The sequence below is a fragment of the Leptonychotes weddellii genome, chromosome 10 (genome assembly GCF_054177405.1).
Source record: "Leptonychotes weddellii isolate Sample4059 chromosome 10, ASM5417740v2, whole genome shotgun sequence".
Lineage (NCBI taxonomy): Eukaryota > Metazoa > Chordata > Mammalia > Carnivora > Phocidae > Leptonychotes > Leptonychotes weddellii.
Genome location: NC_138378.1, coordinates 24861963 through 24879238, shown reverse-complemented (window position 1 = coordinate 24879238; position 17276 = coordinate 24861963). Strand labels below are relative to the sequence as shown.

Here is a 17276-nt window from a genome sequence, read left to right as displayed (position 1 = left end):
CAGCTGGGAGCCATTGAAGGTTTTGGAGTAGGAGAGTGAAATGAACAGAGATTAACTGATGACACTTTGAAGCTGAAAAGGAGATTGTTGAAATTGTACTTTTTACCTACTGTGGATGTTAGGAAAGTGTATTTCAACAAGTCAGGCTCTTTATATCTGTAGTTATATCTGTAATGGGAAATTTATCTAAATAGAGAAGGAATGAGGAAGCAGTATTGGACAGTTTCTCCTAGATTTCAGCAAAGGTGTCAAACTGACTATGAGGTTGCAGCCAGCTGTGTAAAAATCAGCAAACGCAAAGAATAAATAGTTAAGCCAAGGTACTACCCAACCCACAGATCAAGTATTTTGAATTCAGGCATGTGTGAAGCCCTTGGTGCTTCCATCCATGTTCCTCTTTCCTGCTGAAATGCCCTCCCTACTTGCCACCTGTCACACTCCTCCTGCTTTCTTTGGTTCAGAGTAGATGTCACCTCTTCCAGGGACGCCCTACCCCAAGCCTCTCCTTTCTCCATGATTGTCTGCACCTAGAGCACCTCTCTGCTATGGCCTGGGTTTAATTGGACAGTTCATGGAGGGTAGAGGTGAGTGTTAGCCCTACCAGGTATTAAAATATATTCTAGAGTTATAATATTGGGACAGGAATACATCAATAAAATAGAATAGACAATTCCAAAAATAATGGGAAATCAGCATGATATAATGTTGGTATTTTCTAATCTGTGGATAAAGATGAATTATTTAAAAGATGGCATGGAGGGGGGCACCTGGGGGGTTCAGTCAGGTGAGCGTTGGACTCTTGGTTTCCCCTTGGGTTGTGATCTCAGGGTTGTGATCTTGGGGTTGTGGGATTGAGGCCCTCTGGGGCTCCACGCTCAGTGGGGAGTCTGCTTGAGTCTCCCTCTGCCGCTGCCCCCACTCACTTGTGCTGTCTTTCTAAAATAAATAGATAAGGGGCGCCTGGGTGGCTCAGTTGGTTAAGCGTCCGCCTTTGGCTCAGGTCATGATCCCAGGGTCCTGGGATGGAGCCCCGTATCGGTCTCCCTGCTCAGCGGGAGGCCTGCTTCTCCCTCTCCCACTCACCTTGCTTGTGTTCCCTCTCTCGCTGTGTCTTTCTCTGTCAAATAAATAAAATCTTCACAAAAAAAAAAAAAAACAAACCTTTGTTTTAACCTGAAATGCTTCAGCCCTAACAGAAAAAAACTGAGGGTATAAAAATGTAAAATTTCCATATGGCAAAAAAAAAAAATCCCATCATAAATAAAATAAAAAGACAGCAAAAGGACAACATACTTACAAAATATATGACAAAAGATTAAATTTCCTTCATGAAAAAAAAGTCCACCAACTCAAATAGAGAAATGGGCCAAGAATATGAACAAGTTGTTCTAACAAATGCAAGTGACCAATAGACACACGATACACATAAATATAATGCTCACACTCCCATATGAAGAGAAGCAAAGGAAAATAAGATATACCATTTTTCACCTCTTAGATTGACAAAGACAAAAGAGCTTGCTAATACTAAGCATTGACAAGCATGTCATAAGATGGGAACTGCCACACATTGCTGTGGCTGAGTAAACTGGTGCAGGATTTGTGGAGGGGGATGGCCATCATTGTGAAAACTCAGAATCCTGATAATGATGATAAAAGCTGCCATTTACCAAGTACTCCGTCTGGGGAGGAGATCAAGCTGCATTTTATGGCCTGACCTCAGAAGTCATACACTCTCATTTCTGCAATGTCTCATTGCTTCCACAGCCCCTATTCATTGTGACAGGGGACTGGGGTATGATACCAGGAGGTGAGGATCACAGGGAGCCATCTTAGAGGCTGACCACCACAGTGTCCAGTTTCAAAGGGGAACTTTTTAATGTTTTTTGAGAGAGAGAGAGAGATCTTGCGCATGTAAGCAAAGGGGTGGGGTGGAGGGGCAGAGGGAGAGAGAGAGAATTTCAAGCAACTCCATGCTCAGCACAGAGCCTGACGTGGGGCTTGATCTCACCACCCTGAGATCATGACCTGAACTGAAATCAAGGGTTGGATGCTCAACCCGCTGAGCCACCCAGGTGCCCCTCAAAGGGGAACTTTCAGTGTCAAATACTACATTAAGCACACTATCTTATTAACTACTTTGCCGATCAGGAAACTGAGGCTTCGAGAGATTTAAGTGTGGTGCCTAAGGTCACTTGTCTAGTCTCAGAGTCAGAATTTGAACTGGTCCCATTTGGCTGGACGCTATTCAACCTCCTCACTGGTGTCCCTGCTGCCACTCTCCCTTCCTTATAATCTCATCTCCTCTGGTCTAAAGGCATAATTCAGATTGCATCATTTCCTCACTCTTAGAATAAAATCCACATACCTTACAGTCGCGTACATGGCCATGCATGCTTGGTCCTGAATACCCTCTCACCCTCCCCCCCACCCCGGCCAATCTCGCCCTGGCCACACTAGTCACCTTTACGTTCCTCAAACATGCCAGTCCCTTCCCAGCTCAGGACCCTGGCACCAGCTCTTGCCTCTGCCTGGAAGACTGCACCCCCAGGTCTTCACCCAGTTGTCAACTTCAGCCACGCATTCAGGCTTACTCCTGAGAGGGCCCTTCCCTGACCACTCAGCCCAGAGCCCATCCCTGTCTCCACCCTCAACCCCTGTCTCCACTCCACCCCCCACCCCTTCCTGGGCCTCTCCACCCCATCTCCACCTTACTCCTTGTTTCTAGGATCCAACCAAGATTCGAACTTTGCATCTAGTTGTTATTTCTCTTTAGTCTCATGATTTAGAACAGCCGAATAAGTAACAATGAATCTTTTGAAGAGTCAGGACAGTTGTGTTGTGGAGAGTCTCTCTTTCTGGATTTCTTGTCTGGTTGTCTCTTCATGATCAGATTCAGGTTAAGCATTTTGAGGGGGGAACACAACATGGGTAATTGCATCTCATCAGGAGGTGAGCACATTATGTCAGGTGGCCCCACTTGGGGGGCAACTGAATTTGATCACATGGTTGGAGGGTGTCTGCCAGTCTCTCCAATGTGCAGGTACCTGTTCCCTTCTGTCATTAGTAAGTAATTTATAGGGATAAATGGGTTTTTAAATGCTTTGAGATGCTTGAACAGTATCCTCTCTGCTCAGGCTAAGATCCTGCTATTCCTAATAATAACAAACCCCTGGTTCCCTTGGCCAGATCCCCACTTGTGGAGTATGCTCATTTCATATAGAAATCTGCTTGGAGGGATTTGCTGCTTAAGAAGCTCTCTAGAGCAAATGCCCTGCCAATTGTCCATTTACAAAAAACACCCACAGTTTGCAGGGCCTGACACAAAGGGGACACAAGGGCAGTACTGCCCTCTTAAGCAGATGGGAGCAGCCTTCTCTGCCCTAGTCTCCCACCAGACTGGGGCCGAAAGAAGGGACACATCATTGGGAGAATTAGTGGTCAAGAAACTGGGTCATGCCATTCCTTGTTGGGACCTGTGCTGTGGCCACTTTAAGGATAGAGGGAGTTGTCCAAAGGCACAAGGACACTGAAAGCAACCGGCACAAGGTTACTCAAGGAGTGGCATCTCCTGCAGGACTAAGGATCTGGGAGATTTCTGCAGGCTTCAGCACACAGGAAAACTCACCTAATTTTCAGTGCTGCTAAACAGCCAGGTTTCTCTAGGGTTCCCAACTGCTTTCTGTGGGCTGAGTGGGATTGAGGCTGTTTTATCTCAGTGATGGTAAATGAGTTCACATTTCATGCCTAGAGAAAATCACTGCTCTGCTCTCCCGGGCGGTACTGGCTCTCTTTTATTAGTCAGAGAAGAGGTGGGTTATCTGGGTTCAATTCCACCTTTGAACTTCAGTTGGATTTGGCTTTATATTTCAAGCCCAAATGTCCACCACTGCTGTGAGATAGTGACTCAGGCCAGGAGAAGTCAAAGGTCTCTAGAAATGTGGTGGGAAGAGATGGGAAATCCGGGGCCTGGATTATTTCATTTTCAGAGTGAGGAAGGGCATTTCCCATGCTGGAAACTCCCACATCTCCCTGGATGAACTGAAGAATCACAGCCACTAATTAAAATTCTAAAAATCGTAACTGGGCACCAACATGTGTGGATGTGGACATGTGTGATGCAGCCTCCGAACCGTCCCCCACCACAGAGGATGAGAAGTAAAGATCTATTAGAGAAAACTGGGAAGGGTGCGTTGATTTGAAAACACATTCGATTTCATGGATAAAAGGTGCTAATGAATAACGTGCTTAGACCCTCTTTTAAAAAGAGAGTTAAGTTCTATATTGACAGAAAAACCTTTAGCGTGTGTGGAAGGACTGCTCTGCATGCCTTTAATTTGATGTGTTGCCATCTTTTCATTTTTCTAATGGGTGAATACTGAGCTCTGAACCTGTAGTGTTGTACTTCCAACTCACACCTGTAGAGGGAGCCTTGTTTACCTCGGATTGTTCACAATGCACAGCTTTCAGTGAAAGAAAGAAAAAGGCTTTTGGAGAAAAGTTGGAGGGTTAAAGGCAGTCTGTTTCAAAATTGCAAACAATCGAGATGGCTCTCTTGTTTTTTCTTCTTTGCTGGTTCCACTGTGAATGAGTTGTAGCGTAAAGTCAGGAGAAATTGCCCTTTTTCGGGTGCGACTAGAGGGACCAGGAGGTGCGATCGTTGTTGGTATTTTTGTTTTGTTTTGTTTTGTTTTTTACCATTTCCTCACAGAATTCCACGAGGGCAGCTCCTCATCCTTGTTAAAGCATAGGCTTTTTCTGAAGGCAGATCCGTTGTAACAGAGGTTGTGAATCTGAGGAGGGGGACATCTGCCCTTGACCCATCTTCTCTGCTGGGGTCTAATTGTGCTGTTTGGGGACGAGCGAGTTCTGTTTTAGCCTGAGTCTGAGGTTGCTTGCAGGTTCAGTGTCCCCCACCCCCCACCCCGCGGCGCCCCACGCGGTCTTCTCCCGCACCCCAGGCGGACGAGGTCTGTCTGTGTGCGGGAGGACGGCGTCTCCGATCCGCACGGGTCTTCCCTCTCCTGCGGTGCTGTGTCTCCGCGGACAGTACGCGCCCAGGTCTGGGATGGACCAGCATTCTTGATGTTATCCTATTACTTTACAACTGGAGCTAGCGCGCCGTAAGGAGCCGGTTCCCCGTGGTCTAGAGGAGCACAATGACCTGCGGGAGGAGTGGGGTGGGGGGAGTGGGGAGGGAGCAGAGAGAGAGAGAGTCCGCGGCGAGCGCTCGGGATCGCTGAAATGTTTGGGTCGGACAGGTGAACGCATCCTGAAGTCACAGGCGCCCGCCGGGGAGGGAGAAGGGGAGCTTGGGAGGGTGTAAACTAAGTGGTGAGAAAGAGACAAAGGAAGAGTGAAAAGGCGAGATGGTACGGAATATCGGGAGGGGGAGGGGAGAGGAGGGGGCAGAGGGTGGGCAGCGCACCGAGGGGACCGAGCTTGAACTTGATCAAGAAAAGGGGGGCCCTGAGATGGGGGGGCGGCAGAAAGCCAGCCACGTGCCTGGCTTTCCCAGACCAGGGTCTCGCGGAGACCGCCCGGGGACCCAGCCGCCCCGCCCAGCGAGGACCCGCGTCCCCGGGGAACCAGGAGACGCGAGGAGGTCCAGGGCTGCCCGAAGGCCCCAGGGCGCCGAGAGTTCCTAATGGTGCCTGAGTCACTTTCTTTGGGCCAAGTCTCTCCTCTCCTGGCCTGAACGCGGAGAGCCGGCGGGCCGGGTGCCCCCCAACCCCCACCCTCAGACCCGAAGATTGCGGCCTCCAGGAGAGAGGGGCGGGCACAGACCCCACCGCCTTTCCTGGGCTCAGCCCCGGGCAAGAATCTTCTTCGAAGCGCTTCCCCCTTAAGAGCGCTCTCCCCCCCCCCAGAGCGCACGGCAGCGCGTCCAGTGCGCCCTCATCCCTCCCCCACTACCTGGCCCAGCACCCCCTCCTTCCACCTCCTCTCCCCCCTCCCCGCCCCCCGGCCTCTCCCTCCTTTCTCCTCTCTGGGTGCCTCCTTTTCCTCTCTCTCCCCCTCCCCCCCGTGCCCACTCCTCCCTCTCGTCAGCCCCTCCACCTCCTCCTCCTGCTGCTCCTCCTACTCCCCCAGCGTGCGCTCTCCCTGCGCTCCCCTCCCCCCGGCCCCCGCCCCGTGCCCGGTCCCGCCCCCCTCCCCCGCCTCCCCGTGCCCGGTGCCCCCCCTCCCCCTCCCTCCCTCCCGGCCGCGGCGCCGCCGCCGCCGCCGCTCGCCTGGGCCCTCCCCCTGGCCACCCCCGCCCCCGGGCCGGGCAGTGACGCGCCGCGGCGGTGCCAGCCCCTCTCCCCGGGCGGCCGCGGCAGCAGCAGCAGCAGCAGCAGCAGCTGGAGCCGTGGGGCTGTCACTGCCGCCCGCCCCGCTCACTCGCCGAGCCCGACCGCCCGTCTCCGCCTCGCCTCCCGCCCAGGTACGGAGTCCGGCCCGGATCCCCGCGATCGGGCCGTTTCCGGGCCCCCGGCCGCCGCCCCCCTCCTGCCGCCGGCCGTTGAGCTGCGGTTGGGGGGTGGGGGGGCTGGGGGGTTCTGGGGAGGGGACGGGGGGGAGCTTCCTGCGCTGGGGCTGAGGAGGGGGGCGCAGGGAAGCGGCTGCGCCCTGGGCGGAGTGGGCTGGGGCGGGGGGCGGGTGAGTGTGACCGAGTGTGGGGGGGGCGGGCAGAGGAGATGCACTCTGGGGGCTGTGGAGTGCCCGAGAGGTGTGCCTGGCCGCGAGTGCCGGGGGGCCGCTGGGAGCACCCCACTCCCGGGCCGTGCGCGCCGCCGGTCCTGGGGGGCGGTGATTGTGTGCGCCGCGCCGCGGTATTGTGCGGCGGCCACACCGTTTGCAGCGGGCTCGGCACCGCGTCCCGGGGAGGAAGGCGTTCGCAGGCGGCGGGGTGGGGGCCGGGCTCGGGTTGCCGCCACCGCGGCCGCGGCGAGAGGGGAAGTAGACTGTGTTTGGGGATCTGAGGACGGGAAGCGTTGAGTGGCTGGGAGGGGCTCCCAGCCTCGGCGCGGGGAGTTGAGACGAGGTTTGCAGAGTTGAGCCCACTTTGGCAGGCCCCTGTCCCTCCCCGGAGGGGACCGGTGGCCCTTCTCAGGTGTACCAACGGAGCGGAAGCCGGGGGCGTCGGCAGCCCCAGGCGAAGGGGCATTCCTTAATGAAGGGGACGCGTGGGGCGGGGGCAGCTGGCCGGGGTGAGGGCGCGCGTCCGGGTTAAGTTGGATTTACACCTCCGCCGGCCGCTATCCGCTCTCCACCTAGCCCTCCTGGGCGGGACACTTTCTCGTGGGGCCCGGGGGGAGGAGGGTGCAATCCACATTTTTTTATTCCAGCTGCTAGAATTCAGAAGTGACCGCCCACCTCCCCCCCCCACCCCCCCAACCTGGAGCAGCGTTTGCCAGAGTCCGGTCGCCCCTACTGGGCCGCGCTTCCTGGGGGAAGTTCTCATTAAGCCTGACTAATTAGCATTATTCCTGGAGAAAGGTTAAGGTTAGACCGTCCTTTTCCTTACCAGGAGGTCCACCCCCCTCCTCCCCATTCCCTTCTCCCTTCCCCCTCCCCAAGAGCACAAAAGCACAAAAAGAAAGTGTGAAGAGGCGCAGATCAATGGAGAAGCCACAAACCCATTAATTCAAATGGAACCTTTTTTCCCCCTCTAAAACATTGATTTTTCTTTCTGTCTGCTCTGAGGGGAGATTAATAACCTCTTGATTTCACCTGAAATGGTGTTTGGACTCTGTGATTTCCTCCTCTTTCTGAGAAGGATTGTGGCTTGAAATAGATTCTCCCTTGAGATAAAGCCCTACTTATCCCAGAATCAGCTGGAAACCCCAGCCTGGGGCCCCCAGCCTACCAGGTGGGGGTTGTGGGGAGAGGTGTGTGGGGCTCTCACAGCTCCTCTGGGGAGAACCATCTGTGTGACAGGACTAGGGGTGCTGTCTTGCCCCCTGCTTCTGGGCTGTAGGTTGGTCTGGGGGAAAGACCCATGGGTGGCCCCAGCCCCAGTGGCAGTTTAGTCCTTACATAGTAAATTACCCCTTCATTGGAAAACCATTAGGACCTAAATGTGTCTTTAAATAATATCAAGCTCCTGTCTAATCCCAATTCAAGCTGGGCTTGTTTTATAGAGTAGGTTTTAAGATAGCCCCTCCTCCCACACCCACTGTACCATGGCTGGGTGATGGGACCCCATTCAGCACCCGCCTGCAGAATAGCAGGAGCGGAGTACCCCCAGAGCTTTCCTTCCAGCTAGGGAGGTGGGTTTGGGGGAACTTCCCTGGGCCCCTGTGGAGCCTGGCCACCCCAAGTTGCTCAAGAACTTTTTTGTCTTGTCTGGGACCTTTTCTTGGAAGGAAACTCCTGCAGGGGATTAGCTCAGAGTGGTTCCTCTCCAGCCCTCCTTTTGGCTGGAAGAACCCCGTCTGCTGCAGCTCATCTCTCCACCCACCCTCTTAAAGAGACCCCTGTTAATGCCAGGGCCTGGGGTGTCAGTGAGGCCCTCGTGGTGAGGAGTGCTGGGAAAACAGCCAGTTGCCTTTGCCTAGGAAACAAAAGCCCGTTTTACACTCGATACACTCGTAGGAAGGTGTTGAAAATGCTCACTCCCAGCATTCAGGCGTTCATGACAGCAAGGACAACAGAGCATCCCCATATATATGTGTGTTTCTGACAGACCCTATGTGTGTGAGAGAGCGCACCTAAAAGGTGGTGGGTGATTGGCTGTCTCAGCCCTCCCCACTTCACATTTCACAGAAGGGCCTGTATGACTTATGACTAGTGAGCAGAGGAAGTATGTTAGCAGGAAGGAGTGGAATTGTGCAGGGAGTGTCCCTGGGAGGCTGGCCTCCTCCCCTGGTGGCCAGGTGGGCTTGGAGTGTAGCAAGAAGTGGCTGCCTTGGGACTCCACAGCTCCCAGGAGCTATGGCTCAGACCACCCTAAGATTTCATTTGTGCAATCCCTTCACTACAGGGATTTGAACCTTTGTTGCTTTAAATCCTGGGGGTTTTTCGTCTTCCATTAATAAGCCATCTGATGAACTGAAGTGGTTAAGTTGGGGTCAAATGTGGTTCAGTACCTTCTTGGCATGCTCAGAAGGCTGTGTGTGTAATGCTCGCTGACATGGAGACAAGGGGAAGAATTGCCTCGTACTGAAGAATTTCCAGGGCCTGGAAGGAGCCTGCAGGTGTTCCAGAAGGAGGTGCTCACTTTCTGCATCTTGGTGCCTGCCTACTTGGGGTAGAACTAGTGCCGGGGCAACTGTCCTAGCCTGGTCTTTCTGGCAAGAGCTTCGGCCTCTCATCCAACAGACTGTAGGGGTGAGACAGAGGGGTCTGTCTCCTGCCTGGCCCAAAAACACCTCCAGCACATCCCTGTCCTCCCCCCACCCCCTTCCCTGAAACACATACCCAGGGCTCCTGGTCAGGGCTTATGGCTTACAATTGCACTAAATTCTCAGCAAATCCTCCTCCTTTATTTATTTATTTTTTTTCCCCCTCAAAGCAAGTGGTAGAGATAGAGTTACAGCTCAGAGGAAAGGCCTGGAAAATGTTGTGTGAGGCACGCCCCAGGATCCCTGTCCTGGAGGATGCAAATGGCTCAACTTCAGAGGCACCAGGAACCTAGTTCCCAAGATACTGACCCCAGTTGTAAAATAATCAGGTTACTGATAGCACCTGTTCCTAGTTACCCGCCATGGATACAGGCTCGTTTCCACCATTTCCCCTCTGCTCTCCCACTTTCTCCTCCTCCTAGGCTGGGCAGCGGTTGGTGCTAGTTTGCCTGCGGAGGAGGAAGGGCCACAGAACCTGGGTGGAGAGAAACTGAACCTGCCTGTGAATTTTGGACTGCAGATAAGAGCAGGGAGGGTTTGGTCGGTCCCTCTCCTTCTACCCAGTCAGGGCTCCCAGACTGGGGTGTGTCCCAGCGGCTGGCTGGGTGCTGCCCGCCTGCTCCCCACACGTTCTTGAGTTCCCTCTTCAGGAAGGCCCTTGTCGCTGTCACCTTGAGGCCCACAATGGCTCAGGCCCTTTGGTGCCGAATGATGGACTTTTACCAACAGGTGCAAGGCCGTAGGCTTCAAGGTGTCTGAGAGCAGAGGTAAGAGGAGCGACTGTCTGGTCACTCGCGGGGAGCCTGCGGAGAGGGGGCCCAGAAGTACTGGATTGGATCTACTCTTGTATTTTCTAATGAAAACGTCACTGAAGTTTGTTTACAGAAAGAGAGAAATTAGTAGACCAAATTCCCTTGAGCGTCCAGGAGAGAAAAGCAAGAGGTGCCCGACTCGCGACCTCTGGCTGAGCAGGGAGAGCTCGCTAGGTCAGTGCAGGGGCCTGAGACCCTGCCACCGCTCCCAGACCTGCGCCCGGCTGCCTCCCTCACCCCCCTCCCCGGACTCGAGCGCACTGCCCGCTCGAGCTGCTGATGGGCTCGGGACCGTGTGTGCTGGTAATTGCCTGTGTAATTAGCCGGCTCCCCGGGCCTTGGCCCCGTGTGAGTGGGTGAAGTTTCAGTCTGCCCTCTGCAGCTGGGGGCTGTGCTGTCGCAGGCAGGTCGCAGAGGGGGTCTGGGCACGCCTCACTCCCAAGTCAGCCCCGAAAGTAAGAGTTGTGGCAGCTGTGTAAGTCCAACCGGGACTTACTCGTTTTCTGCTTTTAAGTCAGGTTGACCACACTTGATTTCTCATAAAAAATGGCGGTAGCAGGAGTGTCCAAATGTGAAATAGCACCTCTGCCTTCCGAGCCGGGATTCATGGAGCAGGACCCCGGGGTCCGGGAGAAGATGCTCTGAGGCAAGCTCGAGAGTCCGCAGGTACCGTGGGCGGGGGTCCACAGCCCCTGTCTCTCGACACTTACGGGCGGGTCCGAATTTCTCACTGGTGTCTCTCCCTAGATAACAAGGTCCTAGAGGAAAGGAGGCTTAGTCATCTATGTCCCCAGCACAACACGAGCCCACCGTAGATGCTCAGTAAATGTGTGTCGCCTCGTTGAAGAGAGCTCGTGTGGGAGTGTGTGTAAATACAGCTTCGTCTCCCGTGCGTTTCCTTTGGGTCTCATCCTGAGACACTTCGTCGTTAAGAAGTCTGGTTCTCTTGATGGAAGGGAGGAGGTGTGATGGCGCTGCCAAGCGGGCTCTGGGCGCAGGCTGCCTGCAGCTCACTGGACTAGCCGTGGTGCCCTTGGGCGGCCGGGGCAGGTCTCCGAGGGGCAGGTACCAGGTCCCGGGATAGGCCTGACGTGGGTGCCTGCCTTTTTGGGTTTTTTGCTGTTGTTTTTTTATGGAGTGGTTGTGAGGAAGTCTCCTAAAACCCTTGCCCCAGAGGCCCTTGTGGGTGGGCACTGGATGTTCTTCATTATCGGGTGACTGGGGAGTCAGTGTGAAATGTAGCTCACCTCTTCCTAACTGGACTTGTCCGGGTGGGGGACGGTTAAGCGATCGGAGTCGGAGAAACCCTAGGCTCTGCGGGGGGTGGCTGGCGGGGCAGCAGGGAGACCCTTCAGGGCTGCTCGCTGCCGCCCGCCCGCCACAGGATCCAGGGCTCATCTGGTCTCCGTCCAGGAGCTGTGTGCAGTGGGACCGAGTCCTTACTTGTCAAACTCCAGCCACATCCGCATTCAACACCAGCATCATGCCAGGCACTTCAGCCAGTTCTCCGCGTCTCGCAGGCCTCGTGGGGGTCCAGGGAACCGCCAACCTCGTCCCCACCCTCGGAAGGACTTGCGATTCTCCGGGGAAGGACGGGGCAAAGCCCCACCGCGGGCTGACGCGCCGCAGCTGAGGGGGGCGTGCCTAAGTGCAGGGGGCGGACAGGCGGTATAAGAACGACTGATGGACACCGAGCCGGAGCCGGTGGGTGAGACAGGTGTGTGCTCAGAACTTGGGTTGTGGAGTGCCACAGTAGGGTGGGTACTCCAGGTGAGGGGGACAGCGGGAACGGAGACTAGCCGGCAGGGAGGAGGGTGTGTCTGGGTCTTCAGGATCCAACACCTCTGGCTCCGCCACTTGTAAGCTCAGGACCTTGGGCAAGCGCCTTAACCCCTCAGAGCCTCAGTTTCTCATCCGTACAATGGGGCTGATAACTACATCTACCTGGTGGGCCTATGGGGAGGATGAAACGAGAGGGCCAAGGGGAGCACTTGGCACCTGGTGCACTTTGGCGGCTGTGAATGTTTTCAACTTGGCGGAGGGCAGAGTGCGGGCGCCCTGAGCGCGGCACCCAGCAGTTCTGCCTTTTTCCTGCTCCGCCGTGAGGATGCTGTGTGTTCAGTGGAACAGTCCGCAAGCCTTTCTCTGGGCTGCAGACAGCCCCGCCCGGGGTGACGGGCCGGGGACACCCCTGTATGGCTCCACTGCCCCCAGACTAGCCCCCTGGCCACAGTGGCCTCCTGGCTGCTCCTCAGACAGCCCCACCCCCCACCCCCACATGTGCTGGTGCCCGGAAGGCTCCCTGCGTAGACCCCCACATGGCAACCTTCCTCACTTCCCGTGGGCTTCCGCTCAGGTGTTTCCTCACCAGCGAGGCCCTCCCCGGCCACCTGACAGCTCAGCCCTGCAGGCCCCTCTCCCACCTCCTCTGGAGCTCTCCTCACCACGGTGGTGATGTGTTTATCTGCTCACTGTCCCCCTCCCCTGCTGGACGGTGAGTGCCAGGAGGGCCAGGACTCTGTCTTACCCACCACACAATTTCGCAGCGCCTAGAAAGGTGCTTGGCTCATAGTAGGTGTTCAGTAAATACTTTTGCTGACTGAATGCGTGAAGCGCTTTGAGTAGGTGGTGCTTCCGGATGCTAATAGATTCAGTCTTTTAAATCCTGAGTGTTTCAACAACACCCCAGAGCCAGGAGAGGGCCTTCCTACCTCAGGTCAGGTCCTGAGCACAGTGTGCCCTGGGCAGCCAGGAAGGAGCAAGGCGCCCAGGCAAGGATGCCCCGGTTCCCGGCTCCCGGAGCCTGGATGGGCTCTATGCCTCCAGGGGTCCTCTCTCCTGCCAGTCTCCTCTCTCCCTCTTAGGTTCCATCCTGGGGGTACAGGGGAGGGTTTTGTCATCCCTTTGTGCCCTTTGTGCAGAGAGAGCCTCTTGAACACGCATGTCCCCCCGGGGGTGAGAACATAGTCTGGGTGAATGTTGAGTGAGCGTGTTTTCGCCCGAGGAAGACTGGGCGGATGTGCTTGTGCATACGGAGCAGGGCAGCCTGTGGGAGGGAGGCAGAGTGTGGGGGTGGGAGAGGGCACAGGAGGACACATGGTCTCTGTCCCCTGAGGCTCCGGGTATGCCCTGTGGGGACCCCTGAGCTGGGCAGAGCTGGCACGGCGGCCCAGCTCGCGAGCTCCAGATCCAGCCGCAGAGGGTGCACACTCGCTGCACAGAAGCTGTAAATTCCAGGAAACTCCCTGCCAGCCCAGCGGGGTGGGGGAGGGGTGGAGGATAATCCACACTGGTTCCCTAGCACTTGGAGAACAGATGTGCCTGCCTCAGGGACAGCCTCGGAAGAAAAGTTCCAACCAAAGTGTGTTTGCTCATTATAAAAGAGTTGTCTGTGAGGGGGCCCTGGAGGGGAGTCTTTTTTTGGGGGGGATGTGGGGGGGCTCTGCCAGAGGTCCTTACTGGGGGCCCCACAGATGCCATTGTATCTTGCTAGAGGGGAGAGGGGAGGGGGCGAAGCCAGCCCGGGGTGTGGGAGCTGCTGGGTCATCTTTCTTGCATTTTGCAGCCAGCTCCCAAACACAGTTGCTTGCAGCTCCTGAAAGAGGCCGGGCCAAGTAGGAGGTGGGGTCCCTTCCCACTGGAGGGCTGGATTGAAGGGGCCCCGCCCTGGGGGTTCCCAGATGACTGGCCAGGGGCTCACTGAAGCCAGCCAGGGGAGAGGAGGCAGGCGTGGTCCTCTCCAGCAGGCCCTCCGGCTGTTTGGAAGGCCCTGGCGGCCCCCTAGGTCCTTGAGCCAAACCCCCTTTTGCGGTCTGATTCGAACCCTCCTCGCCTGCCCCACCCCCTTCCTTCTCTGCACTTCTGGGGCTGGCCTTTTCAGCCCTGGAAGCTGCCCAAGAGCATATCTTTGAAGCCCAGCAAAGGTTAGGAAGGAGGAAGACAGAAATGTCCTCTGGATTGGGGGAGTGGGAGAAAGGAATTCCATGCATGCTCCACGGGAGCCGGAGTTGGGGCTGCAGGCCTAGTGGGGGCGACGGCTTGGCTTCGCAGCGCGCGGGCAGGTCCTGCTACCCCCTTCTGGCCGCCAGGCCCTGTGCACAGTGAGCCGTCTCCTCTGGGCTGTGGGCAGGGAGAGGGGAGCTGTGGCCCTTGTTTACGGCGCTTGTCTCAACCTTGGCTCACAAGGGTACGAGCCAGGCCCTGCTATCCGCCCTTACAGGATGCAAGACCTCATAATTGTCTTCAATTACAGACCTCGCCGGCCCTCAGCCCTGGCTTCCGACAGGAACCAGAGCCCGAACCACTTCCATGGGGGGCAAGGGGAGCAACCCAGCCCCTACTGCAAGGTTTGGGGGCTCCCGGTGGCCTTTGGGCACTTCCAAATGCCCACGGGACCCGGGGTTCACTGAAACTGCTGCCTTGGGGCTCTGGAGAGCCTGTCCCTGTTCAACATCCACCTTCTTTGTCCCCGATCAGGATGAAACTTCTGTGAGCAGTGAAGATTTTGATATGAACGACTCCACATGGATGTCAGCTGACCCACACCTGGCCTCCAGCCTGAGTCCCAGCCAGGACGAGAGGATGCGGAGCCCTCAGAACCTCCACAGCCAAGAGGACGGTGAGTGTCCCTTGATGGCCGGCGGGGGAGGGGCTGCGCCCGCTGCCAGGGGCGCCGTGGAATCTGGGCTGGGGCCTCTGGGGGTGGCCCAGGTCCAGGCTTCCAGCTGCCCCTGGTCTCCTGGGTGTCTCCGCCAGTGCCGCAGCCCCTGGTGCCAGGGGGAGCAAGTCCTCCGGGAGGGAAATGGATAGAGCCCTCGGGGGCCGGCAGCCGACGGGGTGTCGTGTCTGTTTGCGCTGATGCTCGCGGGCTGTTGGGATACGGACGTCGAAGTCACAGCAGTTCAGGTCTGGGAAGGTCATTAGCCGGTGTGCCTGACCTAGAACGGTCCAGCTGCCCGGCCACGAAAGCAAGAGTTGGGCTTCTGTAGCTCGACATGCAGCTCAACATGAGGCTGTAGGACAGGGTCCCTGCCCGTCACCTGTGAGCCAGCAGGCAGTGCGCCTGTCCACTGTGTGTCCCCAGCCTCTTAGGATGAGAAGCGGCCTGGCTGAGGAGCTGCCCGAGCACTGGCTCCCCGCTGCCCTCCAGGACCAGCCAGGCGGCCTCCTCCGGCCTCAGAACAGATGCTTTCTCCTCGGGATGGGAGAGTTGGGAGTCCGAAGTCAGATCCCAGGGGTCCACTCTGGAGCGCCTCTTTGGAGCCCCAGGCGGCTGTGTCAGCTACACGCAGTTGTGGGCGTGGGGTGGCACGTGTGGTCACGGTCTCTGGTGGGGCTCTGTCTGGTTTCTGGGGAGGTGATTGGGGGTGAGGGACGAGCCCAGCGCTGAGCCTCAGAGATGTGGGGTGTAGAGCCGGCAATTAGGAGGGGTCAGAGTTCGGGGCCGGGAATGCGGGAGGGAAGTGCAGGGTTAAAAAGGGGTGTAATGTTAACTCTGCGAAACGGGTTAGCCTTAAAGAGTAAATAAGGGGTAGGAGCCTTGCAGTTTGGGTCAAAGTTCGTCTCCATGGCAGAACCTGCGCCTGCTTCCCGACTGCCCTCACAGGGCCTGAATCCGGCTTTGTCTGGGAGGAGACCCAGCCTGGAGACAGCTGGGGAAGCTGGGCCAGGGGCTGGGGAGCCCAGAGGGTGGTTTTGCCAGGAGTGGGGTACAAGGCTGCTAGGAAAGAAAAGACTTTTGTGCCCTGACACCTCGTGAGGTCAGCACGATCCCCTCGTGCTGTGAGCCTCCCCACCAGAGCCTCCCAGACCAATACCACCTCCCAGTATTCCCACGAGGTGGGGGCAGCCACATGCTGCCGGGGGCTCCGGGGCTGGGAAGTGCCCAGCAGCTGACCTCCCTCCTCATCTGAGCTGATTAAAGGCCACACCCAAAGGCCACACCAAGGACCAAGCCAGCAGAGCTCAGCCAAGGGCATAGGGTTATACCTTCTCAAGAAGGATCCAGAACATTTTTTTAAAAAACCTGAGTAGTAGGACTGAATGGGGGCCATATTCCTTCAACTATTCTTGAAAAATTCTTCTGTTATTGTTGCTCAAAACCACCCTTTGGGAGTCTGATCTCTGTTGGAGACACTTCCCAGGGAGATTTGGCGCTTTGGGTGGTGGTGGGCGGGGGTCTCCAGGATCAGGTAACAGAAAGGAGTGTTTCTGTCGGGGTCACGGCTTCCTCAGCATCAGTTGCCCAGCTGCCTGGGGCTTGGTTGATCATTGAAGATGAAGTGGAGAGAAGCAGAGAGACTGGTGGGGTCAGCGCATCCTGTGGCCGGTCCTAGGGGAGCCTACCTGGGTGTAATCATGCACAGCCCCCTGCCCCTCCTGTCACCCCAGGCCCTCCTGGTACCGGGGCTGAGGCAGACTGGCCTGCTGGCAGTACGAGGGTGTTTATCAGGGCGGGCAGCCAGAGCTGGAGACAGGGAGGATGGTGTTGACTGTGATACCATCAATTTAATTATTTAATCAGAGGCTGCGTCTGGAGGCTATGGGCTGATGTGCTGGCCAGAGGCGGACCTAGACCCAGTACAGGGGGTCACAGGCCTTGAGAAGGCCCAGCTGTCCGCCCGGTCTGTGCTGCCCCTTCTGATTCTAAATCTGTTGGTGACCGCTGTGTTTCTCCAGAGCAGTGGGTTCCCGTAGGGTTTTGGCTGGGTCCAGACCTGGCCTCGAGTCCTCGTCCTGCCCTCCAGCCCCCACAGTGGCATGCAGCCAGCTCCCCTGTCTGAAGCTGCTCACAGTGTGGACACAGGCCGAGATCCTGCTCCCATCAGCGAGTCAATGGGAGACAGTCGGACTACAGGGTGTTCTCATGTTCCCCATTGTTAATGACGGGCTGGGGTGGGGACAGGCCGGGCAAGGGCTCGGGTTGACCCTGTACTCTGAACCCAACCAGCAGCCCTCCATGGTGGCTTGCTGTGTGGTCTCTGGCCATTAGTCCTCCATGGAACTGGCAAATTGGAAAGATGAGGTCTGAAGCCCCCATTGTGAGTTCTGCAAGGCACAGACCATGTCAGTCTTGCTCTCTGCTCTGTCCCCAGTGACCCCGGCTGCATGCTTGGCATGTTATAGGGGCCTGCTG

At 56.5% G+C, this 17276-nt stretch overlaps 1 protein-coding gene across 4 annotated transcripts in view; it reads left to right on the top strand.

The window, feature by feature from the left end:
* The window catches only part of NOL4L (nucleolar protein 4 like), a 126775-nt gene that overhangs the window by 84232 nt on the left and 25267 nt on the right, over nucleotides 1-17276 (top strand). For 3 of the 4 annotated variants that reach the window (XM_081833085.1, XM_081833084.1, XM_081833086.1), the window contains exon 5: nucleotides 14618-14759. In XM_081833085.1, coding sequence (XP_081689211.1) covers nucleotides 14618-14759 — 142 coding nt within the window. Of the gene's footprint in view, nucleotides 1-6265; nucleotides 6428-14617; nucleotides 14760-17276 lie in introns of those variants that run through there. The other variant, XM_081833088.1, reaches the window with a different exon arrangement.